Raw genomic sequence first — 27,930 nt, forward strand, 5'->3', positions numbered from 1 at the left:
TGCCATGATCTCACGGTTTGTGAATTTGAGACTCGCGTTGGGCTCTGTGCTGACCGCTCACAGCCCAGAGCCTGGAGCCCACTTTGGATTCTGTCTCTGTCTCTTCCTCTCCCCCAGTCCTGCTCACTCTCTCTCTCTCAAAAATAAACAACAACAAAAGAATTGGAGTCAGCATTTTTCCTCCCCTTACCAACCAGGGGCTCCTAAAACCCTAGCAATTTCCAAAGAGAGCGATTAAGGTGTCTCTTGTTATGTTAACGAAGTGATCTCGGACCTCCAGGGGAGGAAGGGGCTGGTTGCCAGGGAACCAACTAAGCTTTTGCGGGGTTAGAACTTTCCATCCCTCCCCACCCAACCCTCCCAACACCGCCCAGGGGCTGGAATTTGAGCCAATCACCAACGGCCAATGATTTCATCTAGCGTGCCTGTGTAATGGAGCCTACATAAAATCCGAAAGGACCGAGTGTGGAGAGTTTCCAGTTTGATGAACTGGGGAGAGAGCCGTGCCTGGAGAGGACACAGACGCTCTTGCAGTCTCTCCCCGTAACCTCACCCTGTGCATTTCTCTCGTCTGGCTGTTTCTGAATTCTCTCCTTCTATAAAAACAAAAACAGTAATCTGGTAAGTGACTTTTTTCTGAGTTCTGTGGGCCGTTCCAGCAAACTAATCGAATCCAAAGCGGGGGAGGTCCTGGAAAAGCTGATTGGTAGCTAGTCGGTCAGAAGACCAAGCAAGCTGGACTTTGGACTGGCGTCTGAGGTCCAAGGAGGTTGGGATCCCCACTCCACAGCCGGGCAGTCCGAAGCACAGGTGACAGCCTAGGCTTGCAACTGGCTTTTGGAGTCAGCGAAGGGGAGGGGTGCGGGTGGGGAGGCAGTCCTGTAAAAGTGAGCCCGCATCATGTGGAATCAAATGCTATCTCCGGGTAAAGAGCCTCAGAATGGAGAAACTGAGTTGAATTGTTGGACCACCTGGCTGGTGCCCGCAGTGTTACTTACTAGCTTGGGGAAACCGCAACCCCACATTGGAAACGGGGTTCAGCACCCCTTTACATGCCCGGGCCCTTGCCCAAGACTCTAACTTAACAGGTGTGGGGGAGCAGGTCCTCGGCAGAGGAGCCCCCAGGTGATCATGGTATGTGGGTAGGTTGAGAAACACGACCTCCAGGAGGTATACACACGCGTGTTCCAGCCCTCCCCGTGCTCATTTGAGCCCTAACAACTTCAGAAGTATGAGACTTGGCTTTCAGAGCAGTTTTAGGCATACAGAACAATTTATCAGGAAGTTCAGAAAGTTCCCAAACAGTTCCTTCTCTGCCTCCCCCACCCCAATTTCCCCTGTTATTAACACCCGGCATTGGTGTGGTCATTTGTTACAATTGGTGAACCATAATATTGATACGTTATTATTATCTAAAGTCTACAGTTTGAGTTAGAGCTCACACTAGGTGCTGTAAGGTTGTGAGATTTGACCCCTACGTCATGTCAAGTGCCCACTCTGATGGTGTCACACAGTAAGTTTCCCTGCCCTGAAAATCCCCTGTGCTCTGCGGGTTCGTCCCTCCCTCCCCAACCCCTGGCAATCACTGATCGTTCTGCTGTGTCTCTAGTTTTCCAAACTTATTTTTAAAAGCATTTAAAAATGTAGCTAATTAAATCTTTTGGCACTTGCTAAGTTTTCTACATTGAAAACGACAAAATTTCCAGCTTTCGCTTTGTTGTTTTCGTCCTCATTGCCATCTTCAATCAGGGGGACCGAAATAAAAATCTTAAATTTAAAATCTATCAAACTCCCCAAACTAAGTAAATGTAAAGGAGATGTAAATACACTTTGAAACGCTGATTCTGGGAAGTTTGTAGCATTCACACCTCCCAAGTTACTAAAACAGAAAACTGGGCACAGGCTTCTGGAACACTCTGTGTTCAGGAAAGGAGAATGCCGTGGATTCCACAGGCCAGAAATGACTTCCGTGGGATGATGTGGAAAGCTGAGACGTCACAGGACGGGGCAAGGGCCAGCAGGGAGGACATTCCTGTCAAAGGACCTGTGTGAGCCACAGAGTGATGGCTTGGGGTGCCCAGGGAAATGTCTACTGGAGAGACATTTTACATAGAGCTTGGCATGCACACTGGCACCCGGCTAGAAGTGGGGCCGGAGGAATAAACTTGGTCATGGAGGCCACTGAAAACCACATCCAGATTGGTGCTAGCCTGGGCCATAGGGAGCCATTGAAGGTGTCAGAGTAGCAGAGTAACCCAGTCTGAACTGTAAGGGGAAAGGACCGTAAGACGTGTAGGAAAGAAACCCCGAGAAACCACAGAGATGATTCCGTGCCGGTCTGGGTTTCCTCTCCTTCCAGCACACGCGACTGACCACACTCCCCACACCTTTTTGGGTATGACCATGTGTTCGTTGGAACGGAAGGTATGCAAATAGAGGACACTTCTGGCTGGAAGCATTTCAGAAGCAGTGTGTACATCACGCTGTTTTTCTTTTTTTTTTTTATGTTTATTTTTGAGAGAGAGAGAGAGCGAGAGCGTGCGCGCTTAAGAGAGAACAGGTTGCTGGGAAGGGCAGGGAGAGAGGCAGAGACACAGAATCCGAAGCAGGCTCCAGGCTCCGAGCCGTCAGCACAGAGCCCGCCGCGGGGCTCGAACCCACGAACCGTCAGATCACGGCCTGAGCTGAAGCTGGACACTTGGCCGACGGAGCCACCCAGGCGCCCCCAAATCACACGATCTTTAGAGGCTTGTGTTCAGACAGTGTCGACAGGAGATGGTCGGGCCTCTGTCCTCTGTATCGTCGAGGAACTACAACGAACAGGTCTCTGCCAGTGAAGGTGTACAAGTAGGAGGAGCAAGAAATAAACTGTTGCCTTGAGCCTCTGCGGTCTGGAGGGTGTTCATCCCGGCCTAGGCACAGCCGCTAGGCACAGCCTAGCGAGGCCTGCTAAGGCCCAGGAGGATGAGGTCTGGGAGGAAGGCAGCAAGGAGACATCACGGGTCTGTTGCTCCCCCAACCTGGAGGGCTCAAAACAACTAGTGTTTATTTGGCTCATGAGTCTGGGGGTCGACCGGATGGTCCTTCCGCACTCCCACATCCGTGGTCACCTGTGGGTCTGGGTAGGTGGCTCTGTCCCACATCTTACCGTTCACAGACCAGCCCAGACGTGTTCTCCTGGCGATGGCAGAGGGGCAAGAAAGGGAAAACGAGCAAATGTCTGTTTTGTGTTAGGTCACGTTGGCTAACACATCACGTTGGCAAAGTAAGTCACATGCCTGAGCACAGAGTCTGGGAAGAGAAGGCCCTGTTCACAGTGGGAGGGCACAGATGCCCCAAGGGGGGAGGGACTGGGGCATTTGGGCAGGGAGGCCATTGCATCACACACAGGTGTGTGCCATGGGACTTGATCCCTGATCGGACCTGAAGGGAGACCTCAAGAATGTTTCCAGCGATGGCCACCAGTCTTGACTGCCATTTCTTTTATGCACGTGCCACTCTACCCATCAAGATGTGGCCTCTGTTTCTCTGCCCCTTGAACCTAGTCTGTCCTTGTCACTTGATGTGACCAGCACGGTGTGGGAAAGTGACCCTGCACCTGTTTGCAGACTGCTACAGCTGCCGTGGAAAGGCGCTCAGGCTAAGACCACTGGATGATGAGAGACCGTGTAGGGATACGGGGGCCGTGTGGAGGGAAATGGAGGCGCACCTGAGCATCTTCTCCGTTCTCCTCTGAACGATGCCACACGAGTGAGCCCAGATAAAAACGGAAGACTCGTGAGAAATAAACCATTGTTTTAACCACTACATATATCTGGGGTGACTCCTTACACAGCAGTGGATGACTGATACAAGGGAGATGGTGAGAAGAAAGCAAGGCTGATGCTCAGATTTTGGACTCAAGTTCATAGGGCAGTGGTGGGACTGTTCTCTGAGATCAGAACTCCGGAAGGAGGAACTAGTTTGGGGGAAAAACTTGTGGATGGAAGTTGGTTACAGCTGAGGGACACCCATGGAGTAAAATCCATCAGGTGTTGACTGGGAGACATGTGTCTGAACTTAGGAAGAAACGAGCTGAACACTGGAGGATGTTTCCTACTGGATAGTGGAGGATGCCATCAGCATAAAGCTGGTCATCCTGGGAAGGTGTGGACAGTGTGACCGGAAATGGGCCAAGAACTGAGTGTTGAGGTGTGCTCGTCTTCACAAGTGGTTCTCAAGCTTTAGTGAATATAATTACTACCTAGTGAGTGGGTAAAGATGAGGATTCCCTGGCCCAGCCCTTGAAGTTTTTGATTGAGGAGGTCAGGATGGGCCTGGGAATCTGCTTTGCAGCCTAGTTGCTGCCCATCTGCTCCCCCTCCCACAGATGGAAAATTCCATCCCAGGTGAGACAGGAGTTTGGGGACAGGAGGAGAGACTTAGAGCAAAGCTGAGAGGTTTATTTGATTTTACTTAAACAAAAGAGTTTGGTTGGAGTACAAGACGGAGGGAGGGAGAGAGAGAGAGAGTCCCAAGCAGGCTTCTTGGTCGGCACAGAGCCTGTTGCGGGGCTCTATCTCACGAACCATGAAATCATGACCCGCGCCACAATCAAGAGTCGGACGCTCAGCCAACTGAGCCACCCAGACGTCCCGATTTCACTTTTTAGTGTGGAAGGAGATCGTTTCTATAGCCTGGTGGTGAGGAATGAGTAGCGAGACAGGGGTTGAAGAACAGAAGATCTTTCTTCGCTGCCACCGAGCAGACTCGCTGCGTGGGCGGGCCCCTGGGTCACGAGAGACAGAAGAGAGCTATGAAGCAGTAGGGCTAATGGAAAGAGCTGGGAGGAATACGCTGGAAATGTCTTGGGGGACATCAGTAAGGAAGATCTGAAGTGGGGGGCTGACCTCAGGCCTCTGCTGTGTGGTCGAGGGGAAAAGGGCCTGTGGTCGCAAGAGTCGAGTTGAGGCCTGCTGGCTGGGAGGCCCAGGGCCAAGTCCCTTCACTTCTCTGAGTCTCACAAAGAGGAATCTGCATCCTGGGTCCCAACGTGTAGCCTAGTGGTCAAGAGCCCGGGTCCTACTCTGTTGGAAGCCTGGCTGTGCAGCCTCCTGGCTCTAAGACCTTGGGCAAGTCCCTCTCTCTGACCTTGTCTTATCTGCAAACTGGAGATCCCAACAGTCCCTGCCTAAGAGGTCAGAATTCCTCTCTGGGCTTGTTCACACTGTTCATTCCGTCTGAGACCCCACTTGTCAATGCCACCGCCCTGTCCTAATCTATGTATCCTGCTCAGCTTTAAGGAATTCCTCCCTGACTCTTCCCCATTTGTGTTCTGCCATAGCATTTATAATTCTGTAATTCCCTGCTTGATTATCTGCTGTCCCAACCAGACAGGCACCAGAGCGACAGGAATCAGGGCACTTTGGTGGCACCAGTACCTCGCACGGAGTCACCTGGCATATGTTACAGATGACCTTGCAGGCTCTGGAGCTGGGAGGCCGAGGTTCATCCCTCTGGCTCCCTCGCCATGAACTGTGTGACCTCAGGAAAAGTAAACTATTTTGACCGTGAGCTTTTCTCCTCCAAAGGCACAATTTTGGAACACAGGTATAACGGATTTAGGCAATAACGATGCTAAAACCACAGTGGCACGTTGATGAGCAGGCTAGTCACAGGCTCTGAACAAATCACCTCCCAATCTTTATTCATTACAAATGGAAAAGGGTACCGTTCACCGGAGTAACAGCAGCTTCCCCAGGTGACCAAGCCCTCACATTCCCACTGGGAATTCGGGGCATCGAGCTGTGATACAACAATAAAGCACATTACTCAAGTATGTTCTGCCGAAAACTTCTAACCTGAATCTAATCATAAGGGCAGGGGATCAGACAAATCAAGATAATGGGGTATTCTATAAGACAATTGGCCTGGACTATCCAAATTTATCAATGTCCTGAAAGACAAAACAAGGGCAACATGGGAAGGAGGAAGGCTGTTCTCTATTTGAAAAGACTAATGGGGCACCTGAGTGGCTTAGTCTGTTGTCTCTTTTTTTTTTAATTTTTTTTTTAACATTTATTTATTTTTGAGACAGAGAGAGACAGAGCATGAATGGGGGGAGGGCCAGAGAGAGAGGGAGACACAGAATCTGAAGCAGGCTCCAGGCTCTGAGCTGTCAGCACAGAGCCTGATGCGGGGCTCGAACTCACGGACCGTGAAATCGTGACCCGAGCGAAGTGGGACGCTCAACCGACTGAGCCACCCAGGCGCCCCCTGACTCTTGATTTCGGCTCAGATCACGCTCTCACAGCTAGTGAGTTCGAGCCCCCGATTGGGCTCAGTGAGGGGCCTACTTGGGATGCCCCCCACCCCGCTCTCCGTTTCATGTGTACCTGGGGAGGGGGGGTTTGCTCTTATAAATTCAAACACTTTTTTAATTTAAAAAAATGAAAACAATTTAAAAGAGGCTAAAGAGAGAACAAAAGGAAGATACGACCTTTGATTGGATCCAGGATGGGGATGTGGAGGGCAAGTTTTATCTGGGACCGTGGATTAAATGGCTCTTAAATTTGAATATAAAGGGTACGTTAGCTAACAATTTTGCATCAGTATTTCTTGGTATGAAATGGCATTGAGATCACGTAGGATAATGCCTTTGCTCCCAGGAGATAGGTGCTGAAGAATTCCCAAAGGATCTCTGCAGCTCAGAACTCGCAGCGGCTCAGACAAGATCTGCGCATGCACACAACCCTCTTGCTGAGACTTATTTCGCGCGACTGGAGAGTCAGATTGGGCTCCAAGGGGCGGAAATACGTAAGGGCGGCTTCCGGTGACCCGCGCAAACGTCGAAGACAGCCGGAATGGAGGAGGTGCCTCAGGGTGAGCGCGCGGAGGGGGCATGGATAGGGGGGCTGGAGGGACAGGAACCCCTTTAACTGTGACCTTGTCCCCGTGCAGGCTGTCCCGGGACCGGCAGCGCCCAGGCGGGCCGAGGTGCCTCATGTCAGGGGTGTCCCAACCAGCGGCTCTGCGCCTCCGGAGCCGGCGCCGCTCCGGACCCAGGTGAGGAAGGGGCGAGACCTGAGCCGGAAGTGAAGGGCGCCAGCCGGGAAGAGGTGGGGCGTGCGGGGACAGCTGATGGTTGATGGTGATGAGGGACGGCCCAAAGGTTGAGTGACAGAGGCGGGACCAGGATGCCTGTTAAGAGGGGTGGTCCCAGAGGAGGCGGGGCGTGGAAAAGTCAGGGTTGGGGCGGGGCCTTCAGCCATGGAAGAGTAAAGGGAAGTAGCGGGCTGGGGCGGAGCCTGAAGGATCAGTGAGCGGAGTCCGGGCGAAGCATGGGCGGGGCCGGAGGTTTGAGTGACAGTGACCGGCAGTGGTCGGAGGAGGCCTTCAGCAGGAGGAGTAGGGTATAGACTTTGAACTTGGGGGGTGGGGGAGGCGGGGCTCGGGCTTATTCTTTGGACAACATCGTCTTCCTTTGAAAAAGGAGCAATTCTCGCGTTCATTTAACAGAAATATGCATCCATCACCTCCTGGGCACAATGGTCTGTGTTGGGGGTACTGTGAATGAGACAGACGGGGTCACTGCCCCAGTGGATGTTAGTTTAACAGGCGAGACCCACAATAAGCAACCAAGCAAATAACTCATCACAGCAATCAGTACGAAGGATAAATGGGAGGGTGGGGGAAGACTCCGGGGACTTACAGAAAGATCTTAAAAAGCAGGAGGCTGGGAGAATTTTGAAGGTGTTCAAAGAGACTTGGGTTTGGTTCTTGGGTCCCACAAACAGTATGACCTTGAGCGAGGGTCTTAACTCCTCTGAGCCTCCATTTTCTCCTCAAAAACAGGCAAGGGGCACCTGGCTGGCTCACTAGAGCCTGCGACTGTCCATCGCAAGGTCATGAGTTCAAGCCCCACGTTGGGCTTGGAGCCTACTTCTTATTTATTTTTTATTTTTTTATATTTTTTTTAACGTTTATTTATTTTTGAGACAGAGACAGAGCATGAACAGGGGAGGGGAAGAGAGAGAGGGAGACACAGAATCTGAAACAGGCTCTGAGCAGTCAGCACAGAGCCCGACGCGGGGCTCAAACTCACGGACCGTGAGATCATGACCTGAGCCGAAGTCGGACGCTTAACCGACCGAGCCACCCAGGCGCCCCAAGAGCCTACTTTTTAAATAAGTGTGTGTAGGGGCAGTAGTTCTCTCATGGGGGTATTTTAAGGATTTGCAGGAAGGTGAAACATTGAATGTGTAGTAAATGTGTAGTATGTGATCGTCATCCGTGGTCATCCTAAGTGCCTGCTATTTGTGAGAGTTTCTTTGCCTTGGCACTACTGAACTTTGGATCTGGATAATTCTTTGGGGGGTGGGGGACCGTCCTGCCCGTTGTTAGACATGTCACAGCATCGTGGCCTCTATGCACTACATGTCAATAGCACCCCTTCCTTGTGACAACCAAAAATGTTTCCGGGCAGATTTTGTCCCCGGTTGGGACGTGTTAATGTGGGTGAAGCTCTTCTAGAGCTGGGAATGTAGCAGTGGATGCTGCAGACAGTCTCTGTCCTCCTGGAGCTGATGTTCTAGGAAGAGGACACAGACCGGTCAACCGATAAACGAGATTTCAGATGTGCTAATTGCCTTATTTTCTTGGCAGTCCTTATTATCGCCATTAGCTAGGTTGTATTTCACCCACAATCCCTTGAAAGAGCCCCAAGGATTTAGCTCTGGCAAGTCCCTTTGGTCAGAGGCTTCATCACCTGATTTGCTTTCTTTGCAGCCATAGAAGAAATCAAAGAAAAATTGAAGACCGTGAAACACAAAATCTTGGTGTTATCCGGGAAAGGTGGTGTTGGAAAAAGCACATTCAGTGCCCACCTTGCCCATGGCCTAGCAGAGGATGAAAACACACAGGTGGGACCTTGGGCAAAACTGGGAGAGACTCCTGTGTGAGCGTTTCTGAGGGTTTGTAGAGAACGGTTTCCTTAGACTAAGTTGGATTGGCTTCCTTGGAATCTAGATCCTTGCAGAGAGAAGGAGGAAAGCATAGCTGTTAAACAGTGAAGTGAAGTATTTTGTTAGGTTCTCTAGCTATGAAAATGGATAGCAAGTGGACATTTAATCTCTTGGTGTGCTGATGATTTTGTCAAATTCAGACTTCTTTCTCTTTATTAGCCCCTTTCTGCCTGTTTCTAGGCCAGGAGGCTACAAACTATAGCCCAAGGGCAAATACAGCCCCTCTCTTTTTATGGCCTGTGAGCTGGAATGGTGTTTACATTTAAAAATGGTTGCTTTTAAAGTGGTAAATAGCATCCTTGATTTTGCCCACAAAGCCTAAAAGGCAGTTTATCCTTGAACAGCAGGGGTTTGAACTGCATGGTTCCACTTACATGTGGGTTTTTTATGGTGCCATAAATGTATTTTCTCTTCCTCATGAGTTTTTTAGTAACCTTTTTTTCTCTAGCTTACTGTAGTGTAAGAATATAGTTACAATGTAACACAAAAGTAAGTGCTAATTGACTATTAATGTGTAAGGCTTCTGGTCAGCAGTAGGCTATTGGTACTTAAAATTGGGGGGAGTCAAAGGTTCTGTATGGATTTTCGACTGCACAGGGGTTGTCTTGCTCAAAGGTCAACTGTATTTTCTATTTGGCCCTTGAGGAAGAAAACGTCTGCCAACCCCTGAATTGGGCCACTCACTCTTGGCCAAGTGTACACATGGGCGTGAAAACTCCCAGCTGCCTGGGCCTGCTCTCTGGATTTCAGCCTTAATGAAAGGTGTGATGTGGTGAGGAAGAGGGGGGAAAATGTTTTTACCACAAAGTTCAAACGGAAATTTACAGTCCCTGTGATTTTTAAAAATACGTTGGATTATTCATGGGAGTCGAGATAATTTTGCATTGACCTTAGAAAAATGACCCTCCTATTCACTTTGGTTGCCACTTTATGCCTAATAAAACCATGGATACTGTGGTTTATGATGTGTGTGTGTGTGTGTGTGTGTGTGTGTGTGTGTGTGTGTGTGTGTGTGTGTTTTAACACAGAACACATTCTGTGTTTTTGGTTTTTTCTAGAATGAAATTTTGTTTAAAATTCCAATAAATACTTAACACATCAGAGTTACTCGAGTGGCCTGGGTATCTCTTAGACTCCAAGTCTCTGGTAGGTTGACCCTGAAACGACAGCCCTCGTCGAAGGCTTGTGGCTTGCCTGGCCCTGTGCGTGCTGTGGGTCAGAGAGCCTGCTGTTCTCTGGATGTGAATTGGCAACTAGCTGCGCTCTGATGCATCAGGATACTTTTCAGGGCCTACGCGGAAAAACAGTTGTATTTTGTTCGTGTTGAAAGCCATTTCTTCTCTCCGTTCTTCCCGTGGTCTTTGTGCCTCCTTTCATACATGGGCTTATCTTGGGTATTAGTTTTCTCTTCGTGCGTTTTGAATGTGGAGTAATTTTTTTATATACGAGGGCTGAGTTTCGGTTCAGATTTCTTTTCTAACTCTGATAAATGGCCCTCTGCTTTTTGACTTAAAAAAAAAAAAATAAAAAAGTGCCAGAAGGGAACGTAGAGGTGCAATTAATTTAATATCGAAGTTTCAAAACTGCCATGTGTTTATTTTTAAATTCTGAAAGCTGGGTGAATTTCAGCGTTTTATCCTTGTAGGAGATAAACCATTCTATGTTAGTGTGAAATACCACCGTAAGATCTTAACAGAAGGCTTCATTTCTGCAAAAAAGCCAGCTACAGTGGGTAGGAGATCAAGCCTACCATTTGGACATGCCCTCAATATACACGGGGGCCACTGAGACACCTCACCAGTATCCAGGGACTCTAGGAATACATTTTTCAAATCACTGGATTAAGGAGTTAGAGTTTGCGGGTTGCCTGGGTGCCTCAGTCTGGTGAGCAGCCGACTTCAGCTCAGGTCATGATGTCACAGCTTGGGAGTTCAAGACCCATGTTGGGCTCTGTGCTGGCAGCTCAGAGCCTGCTTCGGATTCTGTGTCTCCCTCTCTCTCTGCCCTTAACTCACTTGCGTTCTGTCTCTGTTCCTCTCAAACGTAAATAAACATTAAACAAAAAACAAAACAAAAAAAAAGAAATTAGAGTTTGCTCCAGGGGTTGGCAAACTTTTGTGTAAAGAACATTTTACACAAAATGTGAATATTTTAGGTTTCGCAGGCCATAGGAAGGCCTACAAAGACTAAATCGTTTCTGTAGCAAGTATTTAGTCCTGCCCTTAAACATAAGTGCAGCCATAGACAATCTGTAAAGAAACAAACATGGCCATGTTCTAATACAATTTTATTGTCACTGGTACTTGAATTTTATAGCATGAAACTGTGTAATTTCTTCCCCCTCTCCACCCTTCTAAAAACGTAATAACCGTTCTTACTTTGTGGGCTGTACAGAAACAGGTAACGGGCTGGGTTTGGCGCCCAGATTGTAGTTTACTGGCCCCCAGTTTGGTTTGTAGCACCAGAAGCACCGGTGCTGGCAGGGGAAGTGCCTCTTTGGAGGAAGGCTGAACCCTTGGGGAGGCCACAGGCCGGGAGTGAAGCCGCTGGGCTGGGTCATCTGAAACGCTCGGTGTTCTCTGACTCACCCAGGCTCTGAATTCTCCCTTCTTCCTTCTTCTTGTTCTGATCGTTTGCTGGTGCTGGAGCTGTTCCTGCCGGCCTCCAGTGGCTGAGGTGGGCTTCTCTGGAATTTGGCATCCACCCTCCAAGATGTGCTCAAGGGATTTGGGACATAGGAGAGAGAACTTGGAGGGACCCCTGGGCCTGGAGAAGGCAGCCTCTGGACTCTGGCAGGGACTGAGGGAAGTGTGTGTGGCAGGCAGTCTGGTGGGGTTCCTCCAGGGAAGGGAGCCACAGACGAGGCTGAGCCAGACCAGGGAGGCTTTGAATGACCTGGTAAGATATTTGGCGAGCAAAGAGGTAGGATTTGAGCGTTGTGTTAAGAGCATTGCACTGAAGTCGGCCAAGCATATGACTGAGTATCATTAGAGGGGACAGGAAGCCAGGCGGGAGGCGGTGTTTGTGGCTGCTCCTGGAGGACCCGGAGTAGGGCAGTGGGTGGAACAGTGGCCAGGGAACAAATGAAGGGAGAGTCCAGGAGACTGAAGAAGCAGGGCCTTACCGCTTTTGGAGAAAGGGCGGAATCGGAGCTCCAGGGTGGTGGGTGCTGTAGAGTGTGGTGGGCAGGAATACCGGCTCTGGAGTCAGACTGCCTGGGTTCCCATCACAGCTTCGTCCACACCGCTTCTGTGACCTCGGGCAGGTTCCCAGGCTCTCTGCCTCCGTTTTCTCTGTAAAATGAGCGTCAGGACCGAAGGAAGTAATGGGTGTAAATGTAAAGGGCTCAGCATGGTGCCTGATGGCGTGGGAAGTGCTCAGTAAATTCTGTGACGGCCATCCTTACTGCTTTATCCACCAAGTGGAACAGGAGGGGGAGGTGGTGACGATTTCAACTTCAGCCTACCCCAAGCACCGTGCTGAGGAGGTTCGAAATCTACTTGTTGACTGATTCTTCTGTCAGTCCCTTGCCGTTTGAGGATCACATTTACATTGGCCAGTTGGTCAGCCAAAAACTGTGACGGTTTCCCTGAGAGAATATCCACATTAACCAGAATGCTCTCTGCTTTTAGAAGCGGTCAGGCATATTCATAAACGGCTCTCCGAAGATGGGCTTTAACCAGGCCAGAGGCAAGTAACCACTTGGAAGGAGACTGTTGTTTACACACACAACGATGCTTCCACTAGTTACATTCTGAAGTAGTTGTCTGGACTCCGCAACTGAAAGGAAACACACCATATAGTGTGGAAATAGGGCTGATAGGCTGGATTTCTCGATGCACTGGTGGCTTACCAAAAAAAAAAAAAAAAGTCTGCACTTAGGAAAGTGTATTTCCCCATAGATCCTTCTCATGACTGGGAACGTCACTGTCTCCAAAGGCTGGAGGCTGTTGACGGACGGACAGTAGACTCTGCATCTGTTGTGTTGATTAATCTCAAATAGCACATGTTCCTTCCTTCCCTAAATTCAGGGGGGCAGTTCTGGTCCCTTTTCTTTCCACTCTCTCGGGGAAGCGCATCCCTGACTCTCAGCAGGACTGTTCTGTGTTAGCACTCAAGGCAGGCAGGTGTCCCAACAACTTGTTAGCGAAGGGTCTTGAGCCACGAGGGAACAGAACTAGGACGACGCACCCCCCGCTCCCACTGACCACCGGCAGTCTGGGATTTTGTGAGTCGTGGTGAAGGGAGCAGGAGAAGCTTCGAAAGTGACACCTCAGCTGGGAGACCACAAAAGCTCACACACTGTCTTTCCGCGGCAGAGTCACCAACTCCCACAAGGGACCAAGTGGTCATCTTGCTTTGTGATCTGAAAGGGGATTGTAGCATTAGCGGGCCCTCTCTGGGGGCTTTGGACTGAATAAGGCATGTGTCCGGGGCTTGTAGACTTTAGAGCTTGGAAGGGGTCCGATGGTCTCCTGAACATTGGCTTCTGGGATCAGGAGCTATGACGGTTGGGGTGGAGAGAACAGTCCACACGGGTGGCTGGATGGAATGCCATCAGGGCTACAGCTTACCTCCCATCACCTCTTTTTTTTTTTTTTTTTAATTTTATCTTATTATTTTTTTAAGGTTTATTTTTGTGAGAAAGAGAGAGGGAGACAGAGTGTGAGCAGGGGAGGAGCAGGGAGAAGAGGGAGACACAGAATTCGAAGCAGGCTCCAGGCTCTGTGCTGTCAGCACAGACCCCAGTACCAGGCTCGAACTCACGAACTGTGAGATCATGACCTCATCGGAAGTCAGACGCTTAACCGACTGAGTCACCCAGGTGTCCCCATCACCTCTTCTTAAGGGGAAGTTTGGGATCCTGATGGTACCCTGTTCCCCCAGTCTCTGGCTGGGAGATCGTTGTGGCAAAGCCTGCTTGTCTCATCAGGCTTCTAGAACCTTCCACAGAGGCCCCAGTAAGGTTTACTCAGGCACGTTTGTCTCTACTAGGGTTCTCTGGCTTGAGCAGAAAGGGAGTTAGTTGGATCGGTTCTGGGCTAGTGACAGGTTCAAAAGGAAGTGTGAAGGGGACAGGATACATGGCCGCCCAGAGGTCTGGATAGCAGAGACATGTCAGTCTTTTTGTAAACCACCAGCGAAGAGAATGCATGGGATGTGTTTCTTGCACTCCTGCATCTCTGCACTCAGGATTTGCCCCCTTGGTTGTGGGGAGCCTGGTTCCTCTAAACTGATAAAATCGTTCCCCCAAGAAAGGGTGCAGAGACTGAGTGAGTAGAAACCGAGAGTGCGAGGAAAGCCTGTTAGGATTGCAGTGATGGTGTGATTTCCTGAGTCGTGAGGCCCTGAGGTAAAACATCTAGATCATTAACACCCACCAGCCTCGAGTGCCAGTGTGAAGGGAAGGAAACCGGGTCCTCAGCTTGAGAATCGTTGGGCTGCGTTCTCCAGGTGGCCCAGCAGGGGGCGGGGGAGCCAAGAGGCTGATCTGATCATGAACCGGTTCCTGATCCAGGGTGAGCAGAGTGAGGAAGTGGAGGCTGGGGTCTGCTGGGAGCAGTGAAGAGGAAGCACGAAGCGGATTTGGAGCAGGTTCAAAAGTTACCCGGAGGTGTTGCACTCTGGATTGTTGACGTCGAAGTCTTGAGAGGAATGCCAACCCTCCTGCTCTTCAGAGGGTTCCTGAAGGCGTCTCCCAGCCTGTCCTGTGTCACGCAGAGAAGCTGGGGCGTTTGGGGTGGGAGGAGTCCTCCCAGCCTTCACACAGCTTCCCTCGACTTCCTTCTTACCTTCAGTGTCCTGTTAGGCGTTAAGGGGAAGCCATCACTAACTTTCATGATCACAGTGCAGTGCAACTTGGTCAGAGGTCAGCGAGAGCCTCCACTCTGGCCCTCCTCTCCAGGCCCCACGGGGTCACGGAAGGGGGCCCGGTGTTAGAGTCGGGAGACCTTGGTTTACGTCCCAGCTCTTCTTGCTTATTGAACAAGTCAGTGGGCCTCTCTGAACCTCAGTTTCGTTTTCTGTAAAGCAGGGATAATGATACCCACCTCCCCTTCGGGCACACGGTCAAGGCCGAGTGAACAGTGAGCAGTGGCTGCACCCGAATCTTTGACCGGACATTGGGTTGTTAGATCACCCTGGCGTTGGGCCAGACCCGGGGGCGGGTGCTGAAATCATTGGCGTTGATGGACTGTGCCGCGTTCTCTTTAGGAGTTCTCGACTGTGTCTCCGTCGCCTGGAAGATGCATGCTGTAACTCCCCTGAGATTCCATTTGGTCCACATCTGACTTCGTTTCTATCTTCTGCACTTCCTCTTTTCCTCAAGCCCGTTTCTTTCCCAGTAGTGCACATCTGGGGGACTGCACACTCAGTTGCATCGCTGCTCTGGTCTCTTCTTGTTTCCCAGGTCGCCCTTCTGGACATTGATATATGTGGGCCATCGATTCCCAAGATGATGGGGTTGGAAGGAGAACAGGTGAGAACTGTAATGCACACCGCAGCCAGTATCCTCACGGCAGACGGCTGGGCTGAGTGGCTGATCCCAGACGGAGCAGAGCCGTGCGCCTCCACCCGGCCATGCTGAAAGCAGACAAACATTCACTGGTCCGTCTACGTGAACGACAGCTGTGAACGGTGGGGGGGGGGGGGGAATTGTATATAAAGTCCACCCTCGCCCTTTGAGAAGTACTAGTTTCAATGCCTTCTTGGAGGGGAATGGAAACACGAGTGAAATGCAGAAGTAGGACACAGAAACTTCACTCTGCCTGGGAAAGCTAGGCCGGTCTTTGCCAGGGGTCCATACCCTTGGAAATAGGGGAATGTTTTTGCCCTCGTTGTCACCCCTAGGGAGCTGAGGCTGCGAGGCGGGCGAGTGACCCGGAGGAGGGCCTCAGCCCTATAGCAGTCTGTACAGGTGCTGATCTCTCCCTCCTAGGTGGTAAGAAGCAGTCTCAGAAAGGGTCCCCCTTGAAGACAGTGCATTAAAGTGAGGCCGGAGAGCTAGGATGTTCCCAGGGTGTTAGATTGGCTCATTCTTCACATAACTGCTGGGCACCGTGCGCGAGCTGGGGGAGCGTAGTCAACAAGGCAAATAAACATCCAGCCCTGGTGGGCGGGGGGCAGCTGACAGATCAAAGATAATGAGAGCAGGGTAGGGGGGATGGGAGGAGCAAGGGGAGCTGCTGCTTAGGAGGGTGTGGTCCAGGGCATCCTGCTGGGGAAGAGCCTCCTGGGCTGAGGGAGCCAGGTGCAGGAGCCCTGGAGCAGGAGTGTCACCAGCACAATGAGTAGTGGCAGGGTGACAGGTAGGGGAGCTGGACAGTAGCCAGAGGCAGGCAGGCCGGGCCTATGGGCGCTACTCAGGGCTGGGATTTGCTGCTGAGGGCGCCTCGGGAAGGGGCATGACACCATCCAGGAGGGAGGAAGAGCCTAGGGGTCCAACACGTGTGCTCATGTGCCATCGGTAACCAGCTTCTTCGCACACGCCCACAGCACGGCTCTGTGTTTACTTGTCAGTTACGGGCACGTAGCACTGAAGGTACCAATAGGTGAGTATTTTATAGACGCTGAATTTTTTACCTGGTGAGATAAAATAGAAGTGATGCTGTTTTCTTCTCACACCCTGTGGGGTTATTATGTTTTTTACCCCCTCTTTTAAGCCTGCCATTGTGGAGGATGAGTTTAAATAGGGAAGAAGGTTTGTTGTTTTGTTTGTTTTAATCTTTGTTTATTTTTGAGAGAGAGAGAGAGAGAGAGAGAGAGAGAGAGAGTGCAAGTGGGGGAGGGGCAGAGAGAGAGAGGGAGACACAGAATCCGAAGCAGTCTCTAGGATCTGAGCTTTTAGCACAGAGCCTGATGCGGGGCTCGAACCCATGAACCGTGAGATCATGACCTAAGCTGAAGTCGGATGCTCAACCTCTTGAGACCCCGGGTGCCCGTTTTTTTTTGTTTGTTTGTTTTAAATGAAGACCTGGGTGAAACAGGTGAAGGGGGACCAAGGACACACCTGTTGTGATGAGCAGAGTCACAGATGGAATTGTAGAGTCGCTGTGGTGTATTCCTGAAACTGATGCAACGCTGCATGTTTGCTGGAATTAAAAAAAAGCTAAAAAACCCTTAAAGCCAGTCATCAGAGACCACCTGGTTTATGGTTGCATGTCTGTGAAATGTCCAGAACAGGCACCTCTGTAGAGACAAGGGTGGGTGGTGGTCATCTAGGATAGGGGGGAGGTGGAAGGATCGGGGACGACCGCTAAGGGGTGACGAAAATGTTCTGAAACTGACCGGTGGTGGGGGCCCAGCTCCCGCGAATATCCCGAAAGCCACTGAGCTGTTGGCTGTGGGAGACTGACGTGGCGTGGGAATGAGCTCTCCGGAGAGCGTTTTAACAGTAGGGCTCCTGTGCTGCCCGGCGACACAGCTGCTAAGACTGCCGTGTACTTGGAAGTGGAGTCAGGTCCAGCTTGAAGAGGAAGAGGCGGGGTGGGGTTGAACGCCTGCTGTTAACGAACGTCTGCTGGAAAGAGAGTGTGAATCATGAAGTGGCCCCTGAGCTTCCTGTCGACACCTCTCCCCTGTCCCCTCCCGCCACCCCCCCCCCCCCCCAGCTCTTGTGCTCACAGGCTGACACCCTGGCCACTGATGGGCCAGGGTCTGTGTCGCTGCTTCACACCTGGCCTTTTACAGAGACGGCCTTGCTGCACCACAGTCCCCTGCACATCCTCGACAACCCCTGCCTGGTTGCTGTCACACCTGTAAAATACCCCCGGCCCCAGGTTATATTTGAACCTGACTAGACATAACCAGCCAGGGTTTCAAAATAACCCAACTCAGGGAGGGTGGGGGGTTGAGAAATAGAGCTTGTATGACCCATGGCCTCTCCCCAGCTGTTCACTCTCTAGTAAGGATTTAGTGGTAGCATTTGAGAGGATGAATTGTTTTATGAAGTTGTTTTCTTAATGTGTAAATCGGTCTGTGTGAGAAGTGTGCCTAAGCGTGTCATTTCTTATAAATGCGTGTGTCCATGTTTGTGTTTGTGCAGGTTCACCAGAGTGGCTCGGGCTGGTCTCCAGTGGTGAGTTGGTTTTGTTTTGTTTTTCAGTGTTTATTTTTGAGAGAGAGAGTGCGCATAAGTCGTGGGGGCGGGGGGTGGGGAGGGAGACAGATTCCAAAGCGGGCTCTAGGCTCTGAGCTGTCAGCACAGAGCCCGATGCGGGGCTCGAACTCACGAACCATGAGATCGTGACCTGAGCTGAAGTCAGAGGCTTAACTGACTGAGCCACGCAAGCACCCTATTATTTCTCTTTGCCTTATTTTCAGGGTAGTGTGTCCTGTGTACGTAGCAGATGTGGGTTGGGCTGGCAACACTTTCCTCAACCCAACACTCAGTCAGCAGATACTTACTATCGAAGGACTGTTTTAGGTGCAGGGAATACAGTTAAGATCAGGGACTGGCAAACTGTTTCTCCGAAGGGTCAGATAGTAATTATTTGCAGTTCAGGGATGGTACGCTACCCGCTGTTGTAGTGTGAAGGTAATAATACGTGAACAAATGACCACGGTTGTAAATAAACTTGACGTACGAAAGCAGAAGGTGGGCGAGATTTGGCCTGGGAGCTAAGGTTTGCCAACCCAGGTGAGAGCAGTTAAAGGATGCTTCAACTGAGGTTAGGCTGCAGCACAGGGCCCCAGGGGGCCTCTTTCAAGTCCCCCCCCCCCCCCATATGGTAACCCTTCTTCTCCCCCTGCTCAAAACGATTTGTGGGTTTAAAGAATGAATAGACCCAAGGCGCCTGGGTGGCTATTGGTTAATGGCCTCACTCTTGGTTTCAGCTCAGGTCGTGAGTTCACGGTTTGTGAGGTCAGGCTCCGTGCTGACAACGCAGAGCCTACTTGGAATTCTCTCTCTCCCCGTCTCTCTCTCCGTCCGTCCCTCCCTCTCTCAAAATAAATAATAAACTGGCAAAAAATAATGAATAGACCCATAAGTCACGTGGTCATTTAGTTCCCCAAATGGTTTTTTCATTTTGAGCTCAGATAAATGACAAGGAAGTGCCTTGCCCTGTGGTTTTAAATGTTTCTTGTTTCATCCTGTTTAGTTCTTGGAAGACAACCTGGGGGTGATGTCCGTGGGTTTCTTGCTCAGCAGTCCTGACGATGCCGTTATCTGGAGGGGACCAAAGAAGAATGGTTTGCCACTCCACTTTCTCTCTTTGCTTACCACCTTCCAAGGGCAGCCTAGCCCGTCAGGATGGCAACTGTGATCTGCCGGGCTTTTGCACTGTATCATTTGTAAGCATCTCGTGGCCTCTGTTGTTGCCTTCACTGGTTGAAGAGAGCCTAACAGAAATACCAGGGGCTGTTTGACAATTTTTAACATCTGTGGTGGGATTTTTCTCCTTAAGACCTCTGTAACTCTGAAATTATTTTCACTGTGGTTTTATAGTAGCTTTTCTATGCCCAAGAAAGGTGTGAGGTGACATCATAGCAAGGTGATTGGGCCGCTGAGGCTTAAGGTAACCATGCAAAAGTGTCTTTTAGGACAGGGCTCCTGAGCCCAGGCCCTTGCGACTTCTGGGGCCAAGAGAATTCTCTGTTAGGGGAGGGGTGGACTGTGTTCTGCCTTCTAGGGTGCCGGCACCCCGGCCTCTAGCTGCCAGATGCCAGTAGCGCGCCCCACCCCAGCCGTGGGCACACACCCCTGATTTAGAGCACAGACCAAGTGTACGTGAAGATCCTGAACCGCCTCTAGAGAGTCGTGAGTACGGAAACGAGAAAGAGAAGGGCCTCACTGGATCTCTCTCCAGGCATGATCAAGCAGTTCCTTCGGGACGTGGACTGGGGAGAGGTCGACTACCTCATCGTGGACACCCCGCCGGGCACGTCGGACGAACACCTCTCGGCCGTCCAGTACCTGTCCGCGGCACACGTCGATGGGGCGGTGATCATCACTACTCCTCAGGTGAGCGAGCGCCCGGGCAGAGAGGGCGCCACGCTGTGCCCTGTCGAACGGTTTCTTTCTCGTGCGGTCTCGAGCCCCTTTTCTTGAAGCAGCTCCCGCCAGCACGTGCTCCGACCGCCCTCGGTTCGGATCTGCAGAAACTTGTGAAACGTTTTGTCTGTGGTCCAGGCGTTTGCTGTGTACGAAATGAGCATGCCGCAGTTCTGTCCACAGATTAAACCGCGGCTCGAAATCGCTTTGAAGTGGCCTTCACCAAGCCCGCAAGCCCACTGGTGCGGTTAGAATTCAGCCTGTCCCTCGTGGTCACCTCCCCCCTCACTGTGCCCCTGCATCCATCCCCCTGCAGTGCTTCCGTTCACGTCTCCGACAAACGGAGCAAGTCTGGTTTTCCGTACAGCCGTCTTCGGGCATAGACAGGCTTCTGGATAGGCTGCTACAGCCCTTGCCCCTTCCTTAGCGACGCCCGGGTCCTCCTGTCCCAGTCGCACGCAGGCCGTGCTGGGAGCACGCTGAGGAGAGAGCAGTAGCGTCAGCCTGAGTGAGCCCAGCGGTGAACGAACACGGTCAGGTTTGCGATGTGCTCTGTTCTTGTCATTGCTCTCACAGGGTCCCAAGAAACGAGTTACGCCCGTCACGGTACTCTCCTCCACTCCTAAGAAAGCACAAGAAAGTAGGTTTTTGTCTGCGAGGCAGTCAGTATCACCCCTTGCCAGACCTGCGCCGAGCACCCACTACGAACGCGCCCCGGGCCAGGCGCCAGGGAGGGAAAAGGCCGGTCCTCCCTCAGGGCCTGTGCGGTTCACGGAGGAACGTGGGTGCCGGACGCAGTGCATTTGTGGCGCTCCGACAAGCGGGGGTGACCACGGCGGGCCACGTGGGGGTGCCTGGGTCAGGGAGCGGACGACGCGACAGGCGCGAGAGAGGGCTCTGGTGCTGGTCAGGGGCCCTCTGCGGGGCGTGCAGAGGAGCAGATACGCCCCTCTGGTGGCTGCAGCCGAGGGAGCACCTGTCCCAGGGAGCGGCAGTGGAGGGAGGGTGGCTTTGTCCTCAGGCTGGTCGGGGCCACTCCAGGCCGGCCACACAGTTGAGTGTGGTCCCAACAGGTTACCGCAAAGGAAAAGCATCTGTTCGGAATGCAGCGCCATGTCGTGGGATGTTGATAGCGGGGAGGCATTGGGGGGGTGGGCGCAGGGAGCATACAGGAACTCTTGCTGTTCAGTTTTGTTGTGAACTGGTTCAAAATCATCTGTTGAGAAACCACAGAAATCCACTTTGCATCAAGGTGGCTTCTTCAGGGCCGCCTGGGTGGCTCAGTCGGTTGAGCATCCGATTTCGGCTCAGGTTCATGAGTTTCAGTCCCACGTTGGGCTGTCGGCTGTCGGCTCAGCCTGCTTTGGATCGTCCGTCCCCTTCTCTCTGCCCCTAGCCCACTCACGCTTGCTCTCTCAAAAATGAAGAGACGTTAAAAAAAAAAAAAAAAAAAGGCTAAGGCAACTTGACTGTGAAAGAGAGCACAGACTGCCGCTTGGGCTCAACAAGAGAGGCACAGCAAGAGCAGAGGCTGGCCCTTCTCCAGGAAGCCATGGAAGGACACTCCACATTTGTGTGCCCTTCCTCCAGAACCTCTCGGCAGAGTGTGACATGACAGTAAGGTCTCCCAGTTTCTCAGAGCCCTTCACAGCCACCGTTACAGGCAGCGGACCCTTTTGGGGGGCGTTTTTGACACAGCGGCGCCACCAAGGAGAGAACGACAGAGGTGCAAGGAGATGCGGGGACTCTTACCAGCTGACCTTCCCGCTAAATGTCTTTGTGTCTCTCCCTCCGTGCCAGAGAGACCGAGAACCAAAGGTGTGCTCAGGAGAGAGGGAGGACTGGAAGCCTTGAGCCTCCGGGCACCCCCCCACGTGGTAAAGCCACAGACGTGTCTGCAATACTGTGGCACCGGGGCGTGCAGAGGGTGCTAAGCAAGGATTACACACAGTGCTCACGCTGTCAGATGAACTTTCAGACTTCCGAAGTGAATTCAGTCTCAATACGGGAATGTGCCTTAGTTTCTTGTCCAAAAAGCTGTGTTCAGAAGTCGAGATCAGAGGTTAGCAAACCTTTTTTTTTTTTAAATGGCCAGATATAAATATTTTAGGCTTTATGTCTCCTACATCCTGTCACAGCTCCTCCCTTGTACCACTGGAGGACAAAAGCAGCCTGGGATGAGATGTGAAGGAATGGGCGTGGCTGCGTCCAGAAGTTTATAAAAACAGCAGGCCCACTGTCCCCTGATCTAGACAATGGTGCACAGTCGTGTACTGCTGAGAAAACAACCCTGAGGTGTCTTAAAAGGTTGTTATTCTGCACATTCATTGTACGTTTACCATATGGCTGTTCAGGTTTATCCTTTTGGGGTTTGTGGGAGTCCATGCCCCGAACAGGCGTCAGCACGTGGTCGGCCCCAAATACTTATTAAACGTGAGGCTTTCTGGTGCCGAATCCACTGCACTGCCGCCCCTGCCCGCACACGGTCTGTCTTCACTTTGATCTTGAAATAAATGGTGTTTTGAACCTTGACAGGAGGTGTCCCTCCAGGACGTCCGCAAAGAAATCAGCTTCTGCCACAAGGTGAAGCTGCCCATCATCGGAGTGGTGGAGAACATGAGTGTCTTCGTCTGCCCCAAGTGCAAGGTGGGAGTGCAGCGGCCCAGGCCTGGCCGCCCAGGCCCTTCCTCGTAGTGGTGGAGGAGAGCCCGGGACATGGGTTCTGTGTCACAGTTTCTGCTTTCCCCCTCATTTTGGGAAGTGGGATCACACACACACAAAATACTGCTGATTTAAGGAAAACTCTGCTGGGGTGGTTACTGTTTCATATTCAAACCGCCATTTTTTAAAGTTGCTTTAAAATGTCCAGTTTTAATTCTGAAAACAAAGTCCTAACTCTTCCCTTTTAACTTGCCTCATAGAAAGAGTCTCAGATATTCCCACCAACGACGGGGGGCGCGGAGGTCTTGTGCCAGGATCTGAAGATCCCTCTCCTCGGAAAAGTGCCTCTGGACCCACACATAGGTGGGTGAGTCTGAGCGCCGATCTCAACTTTGTGTCGCCAAGCGGGGTGTTCACACCCTGCGTGGCCGCGACCGTGGACGGTGGGGCCACAGATGAAGGGCCCGCTCTCAGGTGCTCACCTCCAGGCGAGGGAAACCGTAGGCCGCGTGGGTGTGTAGTCAGAGCGAGTAAACCTCTGGGTCACGAGGGGGCCGCGTGGGGCCTGGAACATGGGTCACGACTGTCTGCAAGATGCTGGGAGGCCATGGGAGAGGAATTCACCCAAGGCGAGGGGGCCGGAGGAGGACTGGGCAGGGGTATGCTGGGCAGTCCTGTCTCAGGAATTAGGTTCTGAGGTGAAAGTCCTGAACACAGTTAGCCTGGAAAACCCATTAGGAAGACTTTCTGCCTCTTGGGAGGTCCAGCACAGCACTGAGGGCCCTGTCTCTCAGCACTAGGTGAGGGTGTTGGTCTGCCTTCAGGGGCTATGTTACATGAAAAATGCCCCCTTTTTAAAAAGTTTATTTTAATGTTTATTCTTGAGATACAGAGACAGAGCAAGAGCGGGGGAGGTTCAGAGAGAGAGGGAGACACAGAATCCGAAGCAGGCTCCAGGTTGCGAGCTATCAGCACAGAACCCGACGCGGGGCTCCAACTCACAGACCGCGAGATCATGACCTGAGTTCAAGTGGGACACTTAACCCACTTGAGCCACCATGTGCCCCCAAATGCCCCGTTTTTAATGCCAGAGTCCCGCACATCCCCTCTAGACAACCCCGTGAGCGGCAGTGAGCCTGGAGGAGGGAATGGTGGACCCCATCCCCATTGTGTGTTCACTGTTGCTAAGTGGCATGGTGGGGAGGGCAGTCCACACCTTTTAAGTTATACCTGCCTCCACATTTGTTTCCCGGGGACCACAGAGTTGAACTTGGTTATGTCGGCCGTGCCTGTGACGTGCAGAAGCGGTGGGGTGGGAGCACGAGCAGAGGGGCCTGGGCCTGCAGGAAGCCAAGGGGCGAAGGCTGGAAGGCAGGCTGGAGCCCAGGTGTGGACAGCTTTGCAGCCAAGCTTGGCCGCTGGGCCTTCAGCAGTTGGGAAATGAGAATCAGACCCTGAGCCAGGGCACAGGGGCGAGTGCTGAGAGGGAGACCTGCAGGCGGCTCTGCAGGGGAGTGGGGAGGAGGGTAGGACTTGCCCGGGGCTGGGCGTTGAGTAGAGGAAGGGACGTGCAGGAGAGGGAAGGGGACAGGACTTGATGGTTGGGGAGAAAGTTGGCTGAGGTCCCAGCCATCTAGGAGCTGGGGCCGATGGGCAGCCATGATCATGGGAGACACGGGTGGGGGGAGGGCCAGGTTCCTACTCCCGTGCTGCTTCTTAGAGGCAGGGGAGGCTTGAGGGTTGGCAGCAGGCTGGGGAGCTGTGTGGGCCATGCCCAGGCAGGCCAGATTATTGGGGGGCTGGAGGGAGGTGGGGCCGAGAGCACGGCCTGGAGGGTGAGTGCGGGGCTGCCCCAGGACTGCGTGCCTCTCTGGAACCCTGGGGCCCGGGAGCCTTTGCTCCCCCTTGAGAAGCACTCTGTGCTGGGGGCCCCCCAGGTACCACAGGAAATCCCAGCTGTTCTTTTAGGGAGGGGCAAACACCCAGGGAGATTAACCACTTTGCACCGACCAGGGGTGGTGCTGAGTTCGCCCTTTTCCCTCGGGTGGTCAGAGCACAGGTCTCCTGCTAAAGGTCCCCAGCGGCAGCTGGAGCACAGGGGCGCTGCTGAGGGACAGGCTGGGCAGTGGCTCCGGGCGCACCCACTGCTGTGAGTCTGTACCCTAGCTGGAGTCCGGGTCCCTCAGATCCCTATGATAGGATGGGAGAGGCCCAGAGAGCCCCAAGCCATTGTGCAGGTCCCAGCCCCTGTGAGGGAGGGAGGCAGCTGCCCTCCTGCCTGACTCTGTCCACTAGTCACAAAGAAGCAAAGTTCTAGCACTTTACAAGAGCTGCTAGCAGAGGCCCCCGGGGGCGGCTGCGGCTCAGTCTGAAGCTAAGAGAATGAAGTGTCTGCTAGGGAGCAGTCCTGTGTGACGTTACATGTCCCCGAGCCTCATTTGTCGTTGAAATCACGAGACCAGCGAGGAAAGGGGGTTAGCACGTTCATACAGTGGAAAGGAGGACAAGGCGGTGAGGGCACTGTGACCCTCGGGAACTCTTTTGTCCAGTGGGAGCCAAGGTGGATGCCCGGACACAGACAGGAAGGGATGAAGTGTGCGATCCAGCCTGGGTGGGAGCCCTGGGGCAGGAGGTAAGGCCACCTCACTCGCCCTGGGGTTCTCAGCCCCTCCCCGGCCTCAGAGTCCTGCTTCTCCCCCCCGCCGGCTGGAGGCTCCAAGTCCTGACAGCCGCATCTGTAAGAGGGGGTGATAACAATGCCCCCCATCCCTGCCGGGGGGCTGCTGCTGCATCGATGTCCCCAGAGGACACCAGAAAGCCTCAGCAACAAGCTCTTCTGACAGGACTGTTCTTGGAGCACAGTCAGAGGAAAGGGGAGCCTTGAAAATGGGGAATGAACCAGGGTACCTTTGGAAGGGGAGGGCCTACTGGGGAAGGGAAGACTTGAGAACATCGTGGCCATCACGGGACTCTGCTGGGATTCCCCAGACCTAGTCTAGCTACCACATTTCTGCCATGGTCCCAGGGTAGCCCGGGCTCATCTGGGCTCCACCTCTGCCAACCCCCTCTCCTCTTGGATCCTCCCTGCACCCCCCCCCCCCCACCTCGGTTTCCGTGGCCCTGTGCCCAAGTACGAGGGGAAGTGAGGAAGGGATAGTTCGGCACTTGGCCTTGCCACGGCCCACCTAAGGTTGGGGGAGCAGAACCACAGACCTGCTTCTCCAGCAGTGCTGGGTAGGCTGATGGGGTTCTGCCCAGGATAGGGGGAGAAAAGAGCACCTGCCTGCCAGGGTCTCCGACCACTGCCAGAGGTCCGTGCACCGTGGCACCTGGATCCTAGGACCCCACTGTGTGTCCTTGGGAGGGTGCCGGGAAAGCCCAGCAGACAGGTGGCCGCTGCCGTGGAAAACGCACCAGGTGGAACCCACGTCTTGTACACTCCTGTTCATTTTGTGTGTTTCTCAGCTTTGCTCTTGTCCGGTGAGGCTCAAGGCCTTCCTAAGGTCACATGACCAGAAAGAACCCCCAGTTTGTGTGGCCACTGTCTTCACCGATGTTTTTTCATTTATCTCAAGGTAAGAGTTGTGACAAAGGACAGTCTTTTTTGATTGATGCACCGGATTCCCCAGCTGCTTTAGCCTACAGAGGTATCATTCAAAGTACGTGTGCGTGTGAGTCCTGGGAACTCAGAGGGCTGTGGGGCTGAGTGGGAGAAGATCCTGTCTAGGGTCATCTGTGGAGCATTAGGGTCACTGCCATGCAGCCTCAGGTGGGGACGGGAGGGCTAGTAGGGGCTGGGATGACCCTCAGCCCAGGAAGCCAGGCGTCTGTGAGAAACTGGTTAAAGGAAAAAAACAAACCTGTGCCGACCTGACTCCATTGGTGGGCGGCCATTGGAAGCCTGGATTTCAGGGGGGCTGGGAGGGGTCAGTTGTTAAAGCTTATAGGCTCATGGCGCACGGTGGAGTTCCTTTTACCTAGGAAGATGGTGTCCGGGGCCAATACCAGCATTCCCAGGATTCTTGATCTGTGGAATGAGCCAATGGGAGACAGGGCAGCAGCAGAACAGGGCTGTTTTGGGAGTAAGGCCATCTGGGGGTTCAGCCCTCTCCAGCACGGCTGCCCGAGGCACTGCCTCATCGTCACTGCTTCTGTGTCTCGTGTTCCAGAAATCCAGGAGTTCTGTGGTCTCCATCAGCCAAAAGAAGAGCACCTCATCAGCTCCTGAAACACAAGAGAACACTCAAGACGCAAGCCACACTTGCACTCCAGCCTGAGTAGCGTGGGGACAAAGTGGGGTCACAGGCAGAAAGGGACCAGACTCTGGTATGGCGTGAAGTCATTTTTTTAGAGATGGTTGAGTCATCTCTAAACCTGGATTTGTATACTTTTCAACACACATAAAGGCATTCTTTACAAACACGCCTCTTAAAAATAAGAACCTCAAACCTCTCCCCCAAGGCCTGCTTCCAGGAAAGAGCCAACGGCTTATTGGTCGGGGAACTCTCTGCTGGAAGCTTGTGCAGTTATAGAACTTCTCCCTCAAGACACTGCTGCCTCAGAAGATAAGCCTAAAAAAGAACCCCGGTGATGGGATGTGTGGCTTCACTGCAAAACCCAGGCATGGCTTCAAGTAGCACAGTCCAAACGCTGCTTCAGAATGAGGGAAAAATTAGTCCCCAGAAGCCCTGGAAAAGCTCTTAAATCACCCATGGGAACAGAAGAGGTCATCTGTGTCTGTACCTAGTGCACACTATATCCTGTAATTTCCAGCATCCTATAAGACAGCCTATAGGGTTTGTTTTTTTTTTTTTAATTACATAAAAGGAGACACCCATGTAAATTCTAGAATTCTCTTCATTGCCAGGAGACGTGCAGGAATGGACACTGAGGGAAGAGTAAATTCCCGTTTCCCATCTCTCTTGGGGCGTGGGCAGACAGATGGGCAAATCCCTTGTTCTCTCCCTCTCTCTCATTTCCTGTCCCCTCCCTTCATGCCTGCACATATGGTTGATTTTGTATGTGTTCAGTGTGAGGAAAGGGCAGGGGGGGAGGCCTGCAAAACCCAGAGGATACAGGCTGGCTCGCCCCTGGCTCTGTGCCCAGGCCCCCACCTTGATCCCACCTCTTACCTAATGCTTGTGAATCTCCAGCCCCTTGAGGCCAGGCTTCTGGAAGTCCCTTGGGCTGGCCTGCAAGGGGAAAAGTCAGCTGTGGCTTTGTCCTCACAAGTGAGGGGCCTGATTCTGCTGATTCAGGGGCCAGAGCAAACCC

At 52.5% G+C, this 27,930-nt stretch overlaps 2 protein-coding genes and 1 long non-coding RNA gene across 12 annotated transcripts in view; 1 reads left to right on the forward strand and 2 right to left on the reverse strand.

The window, feature by feature from the left end:
- The first annotated feature begins 429 nt into the window (after positions 1-429).
- Positions 430-27,499, forward strand: NUBP1 (NUBP iron-sulfur cluster assembly factor 1, cytosolic). Of its 9 annotated transcripts, none has more exons than XR_001432490.3 (13): positions 430-621; positions 6,648-6,861; positions 6,940-7,044; positions 8,767-8,900; positions 15,412-15,480; positions 18,046-18,078; positions 19,103-19,193; positions 19,811-19,965; positions 22,531-22,641; positions 22,917-23,019; positions 25,206-25,288; positions 26,232-26,327; positions 26,826-27,499. XR_001432490.3 is itself a non-coding variant. In XM_053212913.1 (13 exons), exons 2-12 carry the CDS (start codon positions 6,843-6,845, stop codon positions 26,262-26,264), a joined length of 936 nt encoding a protein of 311 aa, XP_053068888.1. In that variant the 5' UTR covers positions 430-621; positions 6,648-6,842; the 3' UTR covers positions 26,265-26,303; positions 26,826-27,499. The 9 variants fall into 9 exon arrangements, 7 of the variants coding, with proteins under 7 accessions (XP_053068888.1, XP_014943172.1, XP_053068887.1 ...); XR_001432489.3 differs by having other exon boundaries at positions 26,232-26,315; XM_053212913.1 differs by having other exon boundaries at positions 26,232-26,303.
- Positions 16,744-19,816, reverse strand: LOC128313577 (uncharacterized). The gene is made up of 2 exons (XR_008294477.1): positions 17,625-19,816; positions 16,744-17,517 (listed from the first exon to the last, which is right to left on the reverse strand). It is a non-coding gene; the product is annotated as an uncharacterized LOC128313577 (long non-coding RNA).
- TVP23A (trans-golgi network vesicle protein 23 homolog A) overlaps positions 24,870-27,930 on the reverse strand; it is a 30,851-nt gene continuing 27,790 nt past the window's right edge. The window contains exons 7-8 of one of the 2 annotated variants that reach the window (XM_027043267.2): positions 27,789-27,848; positions 24,870-26,880 (exon numbers count right to left, since the gene is read on the reverse strand). In XM_027043267.2, the coding sequence (XP_026899068.1) occupies positions 27,789-27,848 (60 nt within the window). In that variant the 3' untranslated portion in view covers positions 24,870-26,880. Of the gene's footprint in view, positions 26,881-27,453; positions 27,849-27,930 lie in introns of those variants that run through there. The other variant, XM_053212917.1, reaches the window with a different exon arrangement.

This window comes from Acinonyx jubatus, chromosome E3 (genome assembly GCF_027475565.1).
Source record: "Acinonyx jubatus isolate Ajub_Pintada_27869175 chromosome E3, VMU_Ajub_asm_v1.0, whole genome shotgun sequence".
Lineage (NCBI taxonomy): Eukaryota > Metazoa > Chordata > Mammalia > Carnivora > Felidae > Acinonyx > Acinonyx jubatus.

What these genes read in the sequence shown, in the direction of transcription:
- NUBP1 (XM_015087675.3), top strand. An exon ending in CGGCGCCGCTCCGGACCCAG is followed by an intron (nt 7,045 to 8,766) that starts GTGAGGAAGGGG and finishes CTTTCTTTGCAG; the next exon opens with CCATAGAAGAAATCAAAGAA. An exon ending in CTACAGAGGTATCATTCAAA is followed by an intron (nt 26,316 to 26,825) that starts GTACGTGTGCGT and finishes CTCGTGTTCCAG; the next exon opens with AAATCCAGGAGTTCTGTGGT.